General features: G+C 37.0%; 1 protein-coding gene across 2 annotated transcripts in view; it reads right to left on the bottom strand.

Moving 5' to 3' along the window:
- Nucleotides 1–424: 424 nt before the first annotated feature.
- AP3S1 (adaptor related protein complex 3 subunit sigma 1) overlaps nucleotides 425–16,212 on the bottom strand; it is a 32,729-nt gene continuing 16,941 nt past the window's right edge. For both annotated transcript variants that reach the window (XM_065744294.1, XM_065744293.1), the window contains 2 exons: nucleotides 9,272–9,379; nucleotides 425–967 (listed from right to left, as the gene is read on the bottom strand). In XM_065744294.1, the coding sequence (XP_065600366.1) occupies nucleotides 839–967; nucleotides 9,272–9,379 (237 nt within the window). In that variant the 3' untranslated portion in view covers nucleotides 425–838. The remainder of the gene's footprint in view (nucleotides 968–9,271; nucleotides 9,380–16,212) is intronic.

The raw sequence follows: 16,212 nt of genomic DNA on the forward strand, positions 1-16,212 counted from the left end.
ATACACTTACGCTTTCAGTTCTGAGCTGCCCGATGATCTCAACCCGTTCTGTACCTCCCACAACACACACAAGCAACTGCAGACATCCATTTGGGTCCCCTCTTCTCTGGGAATAAGCTCAGACCATCAGGTGAAGTCTATCAATTGTGTAAGTATATTCTCATCATTTATATGTAAACAGAAGTCAGAAAACCTTCAGTAAAGGCAGCTTTTCCTTAACAATAATAATGAAGAGCTTTTGTGAGAAAATGAGCCAATCTGCTCAACACTCCACTGAAATTCCTTCAAAGATTGAAAGACAGAATTAAAGTTTGCTACAACAGCATTTATGTATAGTGAATTGGCTCAATGAGTAGGAAACAGTGATTTATTGCAAAGAGTAGGTTTTAGACAAACACATATTTAGAAGTTCAGTTTGCTATGATTTTATTTAAACAAGAGTTTAATGTTTTCATGCAATATTTGCACTTAAATAATCATGACAAACAACAGAAGTAGTTAAAGAATACACTAATTACAGATCTTAGTGAATATACAAAAAACTCAGCACTGTAGGTTACACTTCCCCAAAATACTGCAGCAGCCGAAACACAGTGATATGCCTTACAAGGGCATAGGAATGTAATTCAGAAATCACACAGGAACTACCCATTTCCTTTAATTTCACAAACAGGACAAAAGCAATGTTCAACTCCACACACTGATTTTTCAAATAATGTTTATACAGTACCTTGAGTTATACTCAAATACTAGAAGTTAGATATATTGTTTATTCAGTAAACAAGTATGTGGTAAGCCTCTACTACATTTTCCCTTGGTTTTACCTGGAGTAGCCATGTTATTTAAAAGTGGGCAGGTTTGGCACTTTTATACTGATGTCACCAATATTAATATTTCTTGGGATCTCTGGCAGATTCATATTCTTTACAGCTGAAACAGCCCGGGCTGGAGCTCCTGCTAAACCAGCCTGTGTACAAAGTGAGGAAAAATGTAAGTCAGGCACAGCTGGATACAAAATTCGATAGCAGTACACACAGACAACTAGCTTCTCAAGTATTTCCATGGTTTCACACAATTAGAAAGACCACATGGTAATTGTGTTTGGAATGAAATGGGTTATTTGGAAATATTAATCCAGAAAGAGAAAACAGTTCACACATTCCTTTTTATATGGTGAAACATATATTGCCAACTTGATGGAAAAGTGAGCAGAGAGGTATAGGAGGCTTATCCACCCGTGTGTAATGTGTAGGTTACAGAAGATACAATCTTGAGATACTTAAAGTCCAATGTGCTGTCTTTGTATCTCATTTATATAAAGAGTTCATACTGATCACAGTTGACTGATACTGGTTACAGGTTCAGTACATGTAACCTCAAAGTAACAAGTTACCGAATGTCAGTTGGACCACATTACTTATCTACAAGCATATGAATATGAGGAAATTCAAGGTGGCTTGGCCTGAAATGAAAAGGACAGAAACTTTACATCTGGGTGATACAGATTTTATTTTTATTATTATTGATAAATTTAATTATTATTAATTATTATTATTTTTAGACTTTTATTTTTATGTTTACAAGTAGGCTTAAAAATATTCATAAAAGGCAACAACCATAAAAATAATCTTCAGAACTACCGGAGTTGTACACTGTGCCACCTTGCAGGCCTTGTAAAAAAAAGGAGCAATCTGCAAGAAGCAAAGCAACATGCCAAGAACTGGTAAAGGAAGACTAAATGTAGGAACTGATGGTCTTCCATTAAGTTTGATTTTACTTAAGAGTGCCAAAGACTGAAGAAATCAGTGCACGTGGACACAAAATAATTCTGAAGAAGAAATACAGCACTTCAGAAGGAGAAAAACATCTGGAAAAGTTTTATATCTCTATCTTCAATTACTAAATAACATTTGTAGGTAACTATGCCCAGTGTATAACCTTTTCAGATTCAAGTTCTTCACTGAAATTCATTGCAATTGCAAGGGTGTAATTAGACTGCGGAGCAAGTTTTAATTCCTTGGTGCCTACCTCCACAAAAGGTGATAGACACCTCATACACTCCTGAGGCAACAACTCCAAAGACTGCACAAAAGTACCTTTTTCCCTTTTACTATTCTCTTAATAAAGAAGTGAATGTAAGGTGAAATTAACATAAGGTTTCCAGTTTAAATCCTATGTATATTTCTGCTGCAGATATGTACATTATCTCTTTTTCCCTTCAAAAAATAAAACCCATGGTCAAACTAAAATCAATTTAGAAGTTTCTGACTTTGAACTAAATTATTTATATTGTGTGGAAAAGCTAGAGGCTCATAAATCTCTAGGTGTCAGTCACAGGAGGATTCTCAGTACCAGGAACAGAGACCAAAAAGCCATGAGTCATCTGCTGCACACGTGCCCTGCCAAAACCAAACCAGTTGTGCCTATGTTGGGAAAAAGATGTGGAGGTAGAGGAGAAAGCTCAGGAAACCTTAAATCTCTTAGCATAACCAAGTATTTTGCTCTCAGTCTGGTTCCTCACATAATCCGAATTATCAGTTCTCAGCCTGTATGGCTAACTAAAACTGAAAAAAATGCAAACAAATATTTTTAAAGCCTCTTTTTCCTCGGTTTCCATTCACATCACCAAGTGTTCAGGTCACGCACTTCAAAGGTGTCAATTGCAATCCCTTCATGAAGGGGTAGCTATGGACCTAACAGTAGCAGCATCAGGAAATGCAAGTATCCAAAATCTGTGACCTTTAATCTGCAATGTCTTAAAGAAACAGCATTAGAAAGCATCTTTGAGGAAAAACAGAAATGGAGCAATGTAAACTGTTTTCCATAGAGGAGACGAAAATAATAATAAAGTAGGAAAGAAAGCAATGAATTATACAGTTTGTAACTGAAACAATGAGAAACCAGAAAAAAAATATCATTAAGTTATGGACATGGTCCACACAAACAGGCATGGCTGGCAGTTTGAGAGAGAGATGCCTTTTAGGTGACTAGGACGGAGATTCTTAACCCTTATTTAATGGAAGTTAATTACTCTCAATGAACAAATAAAAATTTTAGTATAACTGGTCATCATTTTTACCTACCTGCAGCTATCCTCTTTACACAGACTTACAGTCCCTGCCTCCCGCCCCAATGGCATAGGATACAATGGAGACACAATGGAGAATTATTCAGAATACCACAATTGACACAACCATTGCCCTTCCTCCCCCTCAGGCAGCCACGATTTCCAACATACACATTTCATTAGTATCATTCTGGACAGGGATGGGGATCAACAAAGATCCCTAACAAAAGCACTACGAATTTCAGATTACATCTTTTTTGGAAAGCAAGACTGTCTTTCACTGCCATATACTGCAAAGGAGATTTTCAAACATTACAGTCTTTTCTCCTGTTATTGTCTATATTAAGTTATTCAGTGTGTATAAATATGCACAGCAGAATGTTGTTTATCAAAATTAATGTCAACTCCATAAAAGTTAACACAGTGTTTCTGAGAGCAAAAATTTGTACAAAATACTAAAAAAAACCCCAAATGATAAGTACTTAAACTTCAAAACTGGATAACTAATGCATTATCTCAAACGTGATTACATCTGCATTTATGTAGTCCTTTCATTTATTTATCTTTTACTGAAAGTGAAATACTTCACAAACACAAAGATTCTTCAAGAGATACTTTCAGCCCAGTGTGTTGTTAGGCAATGTTTTAGAGGTACCTGATTAAAAGAGCCATCTTTGTAACTGCCTTTATTAGGAAATAATTCAGCAGGTATCTTGGTGAGGTGCAAAGAAAAACTGTTCCACTTTAAACAAAAAATCAAACCACGCAAGCTTTTCACATGCAGTGAATGATGGATTGTCTGTCACAGCAAGCAAATGACTTGATCAAGTGAAAATGAAACTTCTGAAGACACATTAATGAAATTTCAGGAATACAGTACAAACTGCATAAAGCTGGTATTACAAATAGCCAATACACCAGATTTTTGCCATAGCTGCTCTGTATTCTCAACTTCCTTTCTTATCAAAGGTTGTACTTGAACCTTGAAACACTGCGCATTATTGTTTTAGGTTCAGTTACTGAAAAAAAATGCTTGTGAACATGGTCATACACTTTTAGAGCAAAAGAGCAATGCAAAACAATGCTATTTTAATGACTGAAATAGAAACATATAGTAACAAATCTTGTTCTGACAGTCCTAGTAAATCAAGTGAGAAATATTAACTGCTGTTAGTTTGCTTAGGTCATTATTACTACGGATATTTATTTTCTTTATTGTTATCATCATCTTTTCTTATAATGCCCTGTTGGTAGCATTACATGAAAGTAATCCCAGAAACACTGTTTCACTTAAAAAAAAAAAAAATCAAACTCATCTAATCTGCAAAAAGCATTGTATACCACAGATTTAGTTCTTATGTACACTGGAAAAAAAAACAATTCAGACTTCACCCCAAACAGAGCTAGCTATCACTAAAATAAACATTTAGAAATATACAGCCTACTGGAAAACAAAATAATGCAGGCTAAAGCTTTGCAAAATAAGCCATCCTTTTTTCAGGTATGCTGGAGGTACAAAGACCTCTCTGCTGCTGGTGTTTCATACTAGTGCTTTTTTCTGGAACAAGTATGACTTCAAAGCAGCGAAGTTATGAAAGAATGAAAAGATGCAATGCATAATATAAAGGAATGATTATGTCCTCTGCTTATGAGGTTAAATAAATGAACATAATTAGAGAAAAAACAAAATGAAGTCTGAAGGTATATCAAAATGAGGCCAAACAGATAAGAAGACTTAAGGACGTACTCTTAGAAATTTTAAGCACTTGAATCACAAAGAATAATGGATGGGAATGATTATTGTTTTGTTTGTTTTTCATTGCCAGACCCAAAAATAAAAACAGAACATGTGTGAGCAGAACACAGAAGTAAGTAAATAAAAGAAAACCTGAAATCAAGCTCCTACTGCTCCAATGAAATATGGATTATATGTTTCAAGTGTTAACATAATGGGTTGAGGAAGGTAATTTCTTTGATTTTCATGTGCTACAACATGCTCCAAATTTAGGTAAAAAGTTTTGTACTACCCAAAAGTACTTTTGGCTAGCATTTTATAACTTACTGCTACTAAAAGCAATTGCAAAACTGAACTTACTAAGTTTTAAAGGTTTATCTTGAGAAGACCATATAAAAAGCCAAGAGCACAGCTATTTATAAATTAAACTTTGTCTGCATAAAATATTTAAACTACCTAAAGTTCAGATACATAGATACTTAAAAGGAATGGAAATGAATTTTGTAATAGCGCCACTAACACTGACTGACATTCAAACCATTGAGCTGAACTAAATGTTTCCAACAGCAAATAACAGGGGGACAATGACCAAAACTGAACTTCAGACATATTTTATCCTTATTCAGACATGTTTTATCCTTCTTTCCTTATTATATTCAGTGATTAAGGGTACCAAGACACCTTAAAGCAAAATACGGTTATTTAGATGCTAAGGGCAGCAAGTGGACATCTGAAGGTTTGCACATGGCAATCACCCTTTCCATTTTACATTTGACAAACTTGAGGATTTACAGAGCAATTCTGGTCTATCTTCATCATCTTTACAAATGAGACTGATAATTTTATTTCACATGTATAAAACTGTCTGAATTTGCTAGTTTTCTTTTTATGTTTTGTTAACCTCAAATTTACTCTAAAACTTAGTTTCTCTTTGCAAGCCAATAAGTTGTTTTCACTTTGAGGAGAATTCTTCTTTCCTACTTTAGATTTTTCCTATCAGAAATGTATTTTGATTGTACTGTCAAACTCCGTTTTGCTTTCCTTCTATTCAGTTTCTATTCAGATTAGTTTTGCAGCTTTTTACATGAAAGTTCATATCTCTTTGTTTATTAAACAATGATACAAAGAAAAGTTAAATTCTAAAATGCAGGAAGAGAAATAAAATAAAAAATATGATGTCAATGGAAAGCTAGTAAAATACACTATAGCCAATAAAAAGATGAGGGAACTACAAGAAGAAACTAGCACAAAAAGTAGGCTACATAGACTAGTATGGGTATTTTTACACATAATTTTTGAGTCTGGCCTACATAATTTGTTGCCTTTGACATCATTTTGCTTTCCCTTTTTGTTAAAAGTACATTTTTTCTCAAAGTCAGCAATACCTTTGTCTACCTGTCCTGTCTGGGAGATTGAAAGATAAAGGTCTGTAAGAGAGAAGAATGAAAGAGCTAGAAAAGATCAGGATGTCCGGAAAAAAATGAGGTCCAACTTAAAAGTCTAAATCACACATAGTTGAACACTCCAAATAGAGAAAAGGTAGCACAGATTTACCTACAGTACTTCCAGAGGCACTGGATAAAATACCAATGATCCCTCTCCCAAAACTTCCCTCCCTTAATCACCATATCTGTTGGCTTTAGAAGAGTTGACCTGAAATCCATTCACAGACAAACACTAACATGTTAAACGGAAATGCAGTAAAAACATTTCTCAGCATAAAAGCACAATTTCCTTCATAGCTCATCCACGCAATGTTAGGGGCTGAATCAGAAATCAAAGCTATGGACTTCATCACAGAGATTTAAACAAATAATCTCTGCTGAAAGGATTAAGAAATCCTTTGAGCTGATAATATTTACAAATATTTGTAAATTAAATAAACATGATTTATCTCCTTTGCTAAATTCCAATTGACAGTCTGTTTTCAAACCCAATAGAAAACTAAACAAATATCTGATGTCAAATGGCTGGATTTATATTATGGAATGTTGGCTGGGCACACTACAAAATTTAGATTATTTCTGTAAATGGAGCTCACTTACAATTGTACTGGATTCACCAGTTGAGGCTACAAACAAAAATGCAATTCAACCTTAACACAGCTATTTTATAGATGCAAGAACCACAACTGAGGTCAAAGAAACTGAATTGACTAATGCTTGAGTGTGGTGGCATAGGTGGCAGTTCTATGATCTACGGCCAAAAATAAACATAAAAACTTGACTTATAAAAAATATTTTTTTTCTTTTTGAAGACAGAAAACTAAAAGGATCCACAAGTTTTTATTTCTTTGTAAGAAGCATTAAAATATTAGTAATTGAGTTATTACCACTTCTTATTTACACAAGCTGAATTTGATATTATATTGGAAAGACAATTTCAGGAAAGAAATGTTGAAAGACTTACAACCTTTATCAAAAAGCCAAAAAGTAAAGTCATAGCAACCAGATAATTTCTGACGAGATTCAATGCAACAAACAATTAATAATCTACAGAAATATTTATCAGGTGTTGTGAGGTATCGCAGTACTACAGTAACTGTTATATTTGAGAAGAAACAGTCACTGTGCTAAAAAAATTCATTTCTGGTGAGCAAGACTGTTAAATGTCCTACTCCATTCCAGTCACTAACCGTTTCCATTTTTTTACTGCTGCTTCTTTGCCTTCTGTAATTCACCAATGAACATAAAAGAATAAGTTTCTATTTGCCCTGCACATGCTATGACTTCTAAATTTTGTGTTTTGTTTTGTTTTTCTATCTTCTATAGCCTAATTTTGTCCTAAAAGTACCTTAAAAGAAAGAATGACTGACTGATGGATAATGGAAAACAGAAAATACTGTAGATGCATTTCAGTGCCTAGTGAGAGACTGCTCTCCAGTTGATTTGGTAACAGAATAAATATAAGTAAGAAAAAACACTTAATCAAACATGGTAGAACACAGTTGCTTAGTAAGTTCAGCTTTTGGGATACTGTGTTAGTCTTCCATCAAAAAAAGAAAAATAAATGTATTCAGAAATTATTCAAAAATAGCAATAATTTATGAGACTTCCAAGTATTCATCTCTATAATCAGTTCTTCATTCTAAATTTGCAAAAGATGTTAAAATGAATTTATTGGACATCTTCAAAATCTATAACGCAATTTTTCTGAACATATGTTGTATCATACATAGCTTTTTCCAGCTTTTTACAGTGTTCTGCTATTGGAAACAGTTTGGAAGTTGTGAAAAACAGACTATCAAGTGTAACAGAAGACTCAAGAAGCTGCGGTGTGAGATTCTAGAATTAGGAGAACAGTATACACTGTACCACACACACACAAAAAAAGATGATAAATTAATTTATGTCCTGGTTGTAAGATAATCTAAAACTAGTAAGCTCTCTGTGTCTTCCTCTCAAATGTCATTTAGTTCATATTTTTGCTACCTGTGATTTTTCAATGCATTCAGCTGACCTCAGATTTAGAAAGAATCTCCAATTTAAGGAGGTTTGCTTCCAAATCTGAAAAATAAGCTCTGAAAATCTATGTTCTTTTGTAGAACTACTCTGATCAGTAAGAACCATTCAGATGTAGCTAAGTACTATTAATATTTTAGCTTATATGACAAACCTGATAATGTTTAAAAAGAGTTGCATTTTGTCATATAGCTAAAATTAGTCTAAAGTCCTTTCTTTCTAAATTTCTCTCCTAAACACAAATTCAACAGTACTAAAGACAAGCATTTTAATATCCAGATTTGTACACTCCAAAGCACAACATAGAATTACAAGTATATCCTGTACTTGTTCTTACTCTTCTCCACAAGTGTGCCTCTTTTCTACTTGTCAAGAGGAAAGAGATTCCCCCAAGTTACGTGGCCCTCGCTCAGAGTAGTATGTGCATGTAGTGAATTTAATCTTCTCACTGAAATCTACTCAACTAACAACCAAATGTTCAAATTATCAACATGATAGAATTTGCATTTAATTTAAAGTGCCTAAAACTGGGTTATAATTTCTATCAAGTCCATTTCAGTCCAATTTATTGTTTTGTGTTTGCAGGATTTTTGTGCACTAAATATACTGCCATTTATTTCAGCAGATAGAAGGATACTAGTACACAGGAACATGTTACCTACACACTTCAGCCCCTCATATAAATTCACTTGTTGTAATGATTAGTGATTTCCAACACAATAAATACTCTGGAAATAAAATGCTTTCTGTGAGACAAACTCACAGAACTACAGGTGTATCCCAATAGCAATGACATGTTCTGCTACTAGATAACATGGCGAAGTCTAAACAGCAACTCCTCTAAGCAATTACTACATATGATGAAAGGTACAGTATAATAACATGACAGATTAGAAATTTTCAGTACTCATAAGCAAGCAGCTCAAAGGATAAGCAGTATTACATAGCATGCATTTACTACAATTATGTTTTTAGTTTAGACACTACATGGTACTGCTTCATTCTTACCTCAGATTTCTCCAGTTTATTCTGAGCATCAATCTGAGTGACAATTTCATTCATGTTGGTCTCCAAAACCATTCCACCCATCACCATTTCAGCCAATATATTATGGACCTAAAAAGAAGGCCATAAGAAAATTTTAAAATGTCCTATACACAGCTCACAGATGATGTGTAAATTCACCTATCCAAGAACACATATATTATGTAAGTCAATTAATGTTAGCAAACCCTTTCAAACAATTTGGGCACAAAGCTTATAACATGCTGTTCAACTATGCAATACGCTCTTTGCTCATAGTTCTTTTACCAAAAATCCCATCAGCTATACTACTTTGCTTATCAACGCTAGCCAAATAAACTTTGGCACTCATCTTTCTTTTATTATGTTTTCTACCCAAGGATATTAGAACAAGAGTTCTACTTAGCAGTGTCAGTAGTAAAGCTAAGAAGCAAGCTCTAGAATATTAACAAATTTCAGAGAAATAGTTATGTAAAACTATTTTGGGTTACATCTGTGAGGGATGAGACACATAATAATGCTCACAGTTACCAAGGTTAGGCTTGGAAGCAGAGGTAATATACCTGAACATATAATATCATAAAATCATAGAATCACCAAGGTTGGAAAACACCTCCAAGGTCACTCAGTCCAACCGTCCACCTACCACCAATATTTCCCACTAAGCCTCAGTACAATATCTAAACATTTCTTAAACATCTTCAAGGTCAGTGACTCCACCACCTCCCTGAGCAGCCCATTCCAGTGCCTGACCACCCTCCCAGAGAAGAAATTTTTCCTAACGTCCAACATGAATCTCCTCTGGCACACTTTAAGGCCATTTCTTCTGGTCCTATAATTAGTCACAGAGGAGAACTCCCATGTCACCAAAACCTCCTGTCAGGGAGTTGTAGAGAGCAATGTCTCCCCTGAGACTCCTTCAGACTGAACTATCCCAGTTCCATAGACCACCATAGATGTTAATGAAATTGGCAAGTCTAAAATTCCTCTTCCCTGTAACTCTGATTTTAGAATGTGAGCTTTTCTTCATGAATCTCTGATTCAGAGTCTGTATTTGCACTCTACCTGATGAGGTTTTTTTCAGTGCATGCTTCTACACACTTTTTACCAAAACTCTTCAGCAAATATATAATGTAAAATTTGTGAAGCCTATTATAATTCTGAAGACAAGGTACACATAATTGCCTTTATGAAATAAAAACATTGTACAGTACAATGCATCAAAGCATAATTCTGCTATTACTTGAGATATTCTCGCAAAATAGAAAGTGTAAACTGTTATCAAAAATCGCTTCTGAACACCTTGAGAACTGACAAGGAATTGCAACCATCGCCATCAAACCAACCTGATGCATTAGTTTCACAAAAACAAGGTCAAATGTCCTACTAGTTTTATGATTTTGTTACTCTTTTTATGTTTTAATTTAAAAATTAAAAAAAATTACTTTGTATACATCCACCAGATTATATATTTTATGAGGGGTCTCAGAGAGCTCTGCTCTGGAAGTTGTTTCATTATGTTGGCCCACAGAGAGGCAGATGTTGGTGGTATGGCAGCAGAGATTGAACCTTCCCACCAAAATTCCATTACATTTTGTTGCCATATGTCAGATGGCAGAAGAGGGACAGTAAGACAAAATTCTGTCTGAGAAAAATGGCACCCATCAACATTCACCAACACCTGCTGAACATTTGTGGAGATTAATTAATGGGTGTGAACACAGTGAGGAGTTCAGTGGTGCATTTCATCAAAGGTGACAATGGCTCACCTATGCTGGTACAGACTTTTACAAGTAGGAGAGGCATGCAGGCTCTCTCATCAGTGGCAAAAAATGCACAGCTAATGGCAGTGACTTCATTGAGAAGAATAGTGTCTTCTAGCTGAGAATTTGCTCTATCAAACAGTGCTATTGTGCTCGTTGTGTCTGTTGTAGTTTCCAATTACATAAATACAACGTATTACTTTTGGTACAACATACACATTGCTCCAAAAGCAGCCTAAGACAGTAATTCATTCAGTGTGGTCCAGGTGTACAGTGGAAATGCTAGCCATGGCTTAAAGCAACAACTGAGCACCTGGTGGGAAGGCAGGGCCACGCCAGGGGAGCTCAGGTGCATGCAGTGTACCTGACCATCCAGAAGGGGTGAAGCCAGGATCCACACCTTCCGAGACCTCATTTAAGGGTTAGCAGTGGAGACAAGGGTATCTCTTGTTGGAGATCCCTACCTACCTGAGACCTTCTAAAGGTAAGCAGCTCTTTTCCTTTATTTTCTGTATTCACTGATGTTGCATTTGGGCTCATTCTTATTCATTGTAACCAAAGACTTTGCTTCCCCTGCTATTATCATGGAACTTTCCACTCCATCGTAGCATTACACCCAAGCTAGCCAAAAGGTTGGACATCATTATGAAAGTGGTGCAAAATAATTCTTCTGGCTTGTGATGAGGTTAACTGTAAATCTTTCCAGCATCACAATAAGAAAATACTATATAAACATAGTAATCTTACATTAATACTCTCTATGCTTTTAATCCAAATACACTGAAATATTCTACCAACATTTACTACTTTTTACTTAACATATTTTCACCCTATATGTAAGGAAACAGCTTACAACTGTAAACAAACAGGAGTCAGTATATATCTTGCATGCACACAACATTGTGAGCTTGCGTTGGGCTACAAACTTGCAAAGAAAAATTTCATATCCTACTGATGAAGGATATAATGTATTCAAAATAATCACCTTAAAAAGAAACACATCTTTCAATCAGATCTCAATTCTGCTGGCACAGAAGGCTTGGTAACTGAAGTTTATAAACCAAGGATGACTTAAGAAATAGTTGGCATGAAAAACAAAGTATCAAAGATTTAAGCAAGGACTTAACAGTAACCCATTTAAGAAGCGCCATATCTGTGCCCTCGGTGGTAGACATAACGGGCACCCACTTGAAAGCAGTCTAACTGAAGATGTTGTGGAACCAGAGTTTTAGGTAATTCTAATAGAGCATATAATTCCTTAGGGATGTGGCAGTGCAAGTGTTGCAAAAGTAAACAGATTTTCAGCTTTATTCACAGTCAGACTCCATTCCAAACCAGTGATGTTTCTAAGTTTTGACACAGGCTGATCAAGCCTTCCTGAATACTCCACCAAGCTATGTGTGATTTCCCTCATTATTATAAAAAGGCTAGCTACTACAGGATGCAGGGCCACCAAAAACAAATGATCAAAGCCATAAAGATCTTCATATATGGAATTCATCTGGTGATTTTGATTATATTTCATTTTATCAGTAATTTACTAACCAAGTATTTTTAATGTATTATTTTCCACCTATTATAATATCTAGATTTCTCTTTATTTTCTCATAAGTCTGTGTAATGCTTATTCAGATATAGTAGAACTCATAAATAGTTTGTGTTTCCCCCACAAATCAGGGAGGTGTTTTCAGGTTAGTCTTATCTAAGCCCAGTATTAACCATGCATGAAGTGGTTCTTCTCCCTCACTCAATAAAGACATGGTAACAGTATTGTCTGCTATCACAGGTAACAGATCTGAATTGTATCTTCTTTTTTAAAATGCATGTGGCTACAAAAGACCAACAACAGTCCCAAAATCCAAACCACAAAGAAGTACTCTGCATTTCGCTCTTTTTGGTAGACCTGGTACTGTCAAGGAAAGAAATTCAACAGTAACGTTAGCTGAAAATGCACTAGTATGTACATAAGGTGGAATTTATTCTCTCATGTCCTAGAGAGGAAATGGAATTTAACTTAATTTCCTCTTAACATTCTTGAAGTCCTTGTAAGTATTAAACTTGTCTCTTCATCTAAAGAATTAGAGTAATTCATATGTATTTCTAACAGAAATCACAGAATCACATGGGTTGGAAGGGACCTCAAGAGATCATAGAGTCCAACCCCCTGCCAAAGCAGGTTCCCTACACCAGGTCGCACAGGTAGGTGTCCAGGTGGTCTTGAATATCTCCAGAGATGGAGACTCCTCAACCCCCTGTGCAGCTGTGCCAGTGCTCCGTCACCCTCACCGTAAAGAAGTTCTTGCGTACATTTGTGCAGAACCTCCTGTGCTGCAGTTTCTGTCTGTTCCCCCTTGTCCTGTCTCCACACACTGCTGAAAAGAGTCTGGCCTCACCGCTTTGTCCCCCACACCTCAGATATTTATAAACCTGGATCAGGTCCCCTCTCAGTCTTCTTTTCTCAAGGTTAAAGAGACCCAGTTCACTCAGTCTTTCTTCATAGGGGAGATCCTCCAGGCCCTTCACCATCTCTGTGGCCCTGTGCTGGACTCTTTCCAAGAGATCCCTGTCTTTTTTGTACTGGGGAGCCCAGAACTGGACACAGTACTCCAGATGAGGCCTCACCAGGGCACAGTCGAGGGGGAGGATCACCTCTCTTGACCTGCTGGCCACACTCTTTTTAATGCATCCCAGAATGCCATTGGCCCTCTTGGCCACCAGGGCACACTGCTGGCTCATGGCCAACCTGTTGTCCACCAGGACACCCAGGTTCCTCTCTACAGAGCTCCTCTCCAGCAGCTCATCCCCCAGCCCGTACTGGTGCATGCAATTATTCCTCCCTAGGTGCAAGACTCTACATTTGCTTTTGTTAAATTTCATCCAGTTTCTGACTGCCCAGCTCTCCAGCCTGTCCAGGTCTTGCTGAATGGCAGCACAGCCTTCAGGCGTGTCAGCCATTCCTCCCAGCTTCATATTGTCAGCAAACTTACTGAGGGTGGCCACTATCCCCTCATCAAGGTCATTGATGAAGATGTTGAACAAGACTGGACCCAGCACAGACCCCTGGGGGACACCACTGGTTACAGGCCTCCAACAGGACTCTGCACCGCCAATGACAACCCTCTGCACTCTGCCAGTCAGCCAGTTCTCAACCCACTTCACTGTCCACTCGTCTAACCCGCACTTCCTTAGCTTTGTTATAAGGATGTCATGGGGGACAGTATCAAATGTCTATCTTGATTTCAGCAAGGCTATATCCACCACCCTCCCCCTATCTACCCAGCCAGTGACAACATCATAGAAGGCCACCAGGTTAGTCAAGCATTACCTCCCCTTGGTGAACCAATGCTGACTACTCCTGATAACCTCCTTTTCTTCCAATTGTCTGGAAATGGCATCCAGCACAAGCTGTTCCATCACCTTTCCAGGGACAGAGGTGAGGCTGACTGGCCTATATTTACCCAGATCTTCCTTCTTGTCCTTTTTGAAGACCGGAGTGACACTGGCTATCCTCCAGTCATCAGGCACATCCTCCATTCTCCAAGACCTCTCAAAGATGATAGACAGCAGTTCAGCAATCACCTCTGCCAGCTCCCTAAGCACCCATGGATGTACCCCATCGGGTCCCATGGATTTATGAACATTAGCACTGCCTAGGCATACACAGACCATCTCTTCCCTGACTGAAGGAAAGTCTCCCGTTCCCCAGACTCTCTCACTAACCTCCAGGGTCTGGGATTCCATAGAAGGAAAGGAATGAAAGTAAGTTCCTGCTTACTTTCATCTTTATTTTGCTAGCCAGTGGAGAACTTCAGGGAACAAACCATGGAAGTCTAGCAGAATAGAACAGGAGCACGTGAAAGAGCAGCTCTTGGTCTTTTCAGATTGTTCATTTCCATATTAAAGTAATATTTAAAGATGAATTATACCTTCACTCTCTCCCTCAAAAAAATCTATCAGGCAATTTCTTTTAAACTTACTGATGCAACGTACTGAGAAATTCAACTCCGATACACAGACTGAACTCTGTATCAAATCGATTCCAAAATGACTGAACAGAATAAATAGTGTAATTTGATCTTGTTTTTACAGATGTTGTAATTTATCATAAGTAGATTAAAAGGTGCACATAAGTGTAATTTGTTCTTGTCAGTTTTAGTGGCTACTGTTTCCTTCTAAAATATAACAGTGAACAATTACAATCCTGTCAACACCACTACTAAAAAAGATCATTTTTTTCCCCTACAGCACTGACATAATAAGTAAATGTGTTAGGCTACATTTAATACACTTTGTGAAGTTCAGGGACTAAATAATCCAAGACACTAGTAAACTGAAGTCAATTCTGTAGAGGGCCACCAAGATAGTTAGGCTGGAATAGTTAAAGTGTACAAAGAGTCTGGAGGACCAGAACAGACAGCACTCACCAGAATACCAGTGCCTTCAAAGGGCTTGTGAGTAGCTGGAGCTGAGCCTTTCTCAGGGGGACAAAGAAGGAGGGCAGAGGGTAAATACAGGGAAACCTTTCCCCAGGAGTTGTTCTGGGTAACAGGCTGCCCAGGGCTGTGCAGACTCCCTCCTGCCTGACTGATGTGGTCTTATCCCAGGGCTGACCCTGCTGGCAGCAGGTCCTGACATCCGTACTAGAACTGTCCTATGATTTTATGGTACAGGCATGTTACTGCATGATGTGGAAAGAGTTTCATTAGTATAAATAAATGCTTCAGAGCCAGGAACAAATTCAAATTTCTGGAAGAATTCAGAAGCAGAGAATTACAGACAATTTAAATGTAACGCAGATGTCAGCAATATTAACTGTATCACAAGCAACCTTCAGTATTAATTATGAGGCACTGAATTCTACAATGTGAAAAGTACTCTAAAAACTCAATTTTTATTTTCAACAGCCTGGTAGAAGATACAGAGATAATGCCCAAGAGATGTCAGCAAGAGGCCCAGATAACATCAGCTTAAGTTAGTAGCTGTTCAAGGTATCCACAGTAAGTACACACTTCAGCTCTGTGTTTACCACAGTAGTGCACTGAAGGTTCTGTATCATTCATCACATACAACTCATCACAATACAACCTCAAGTGCAAGATTCCTGCAAAACTTTACAAAAATCAGCTATAAATTTTTTAACGTAAAACAATGCAAGATAGAATA

The sequence above is a fragment of the Cyrtonyx montezumae genome, unplaced genomic scaffold (assembly GCF_038088225.1).
Source record: "Cyrtonyx montezumae isolate F1298 unplaced genomic scaffold, pur_monq_1.0 scaffold_30, whole genome shotgun sequence".
In the NCBI taxonomy this organism is placed as follows: Eukaryota; Metazoa; Chordata; class Aves; order Galliformes; family Odontophoridae; genus Cyrtonyx; species Cyrtonyx montezumae.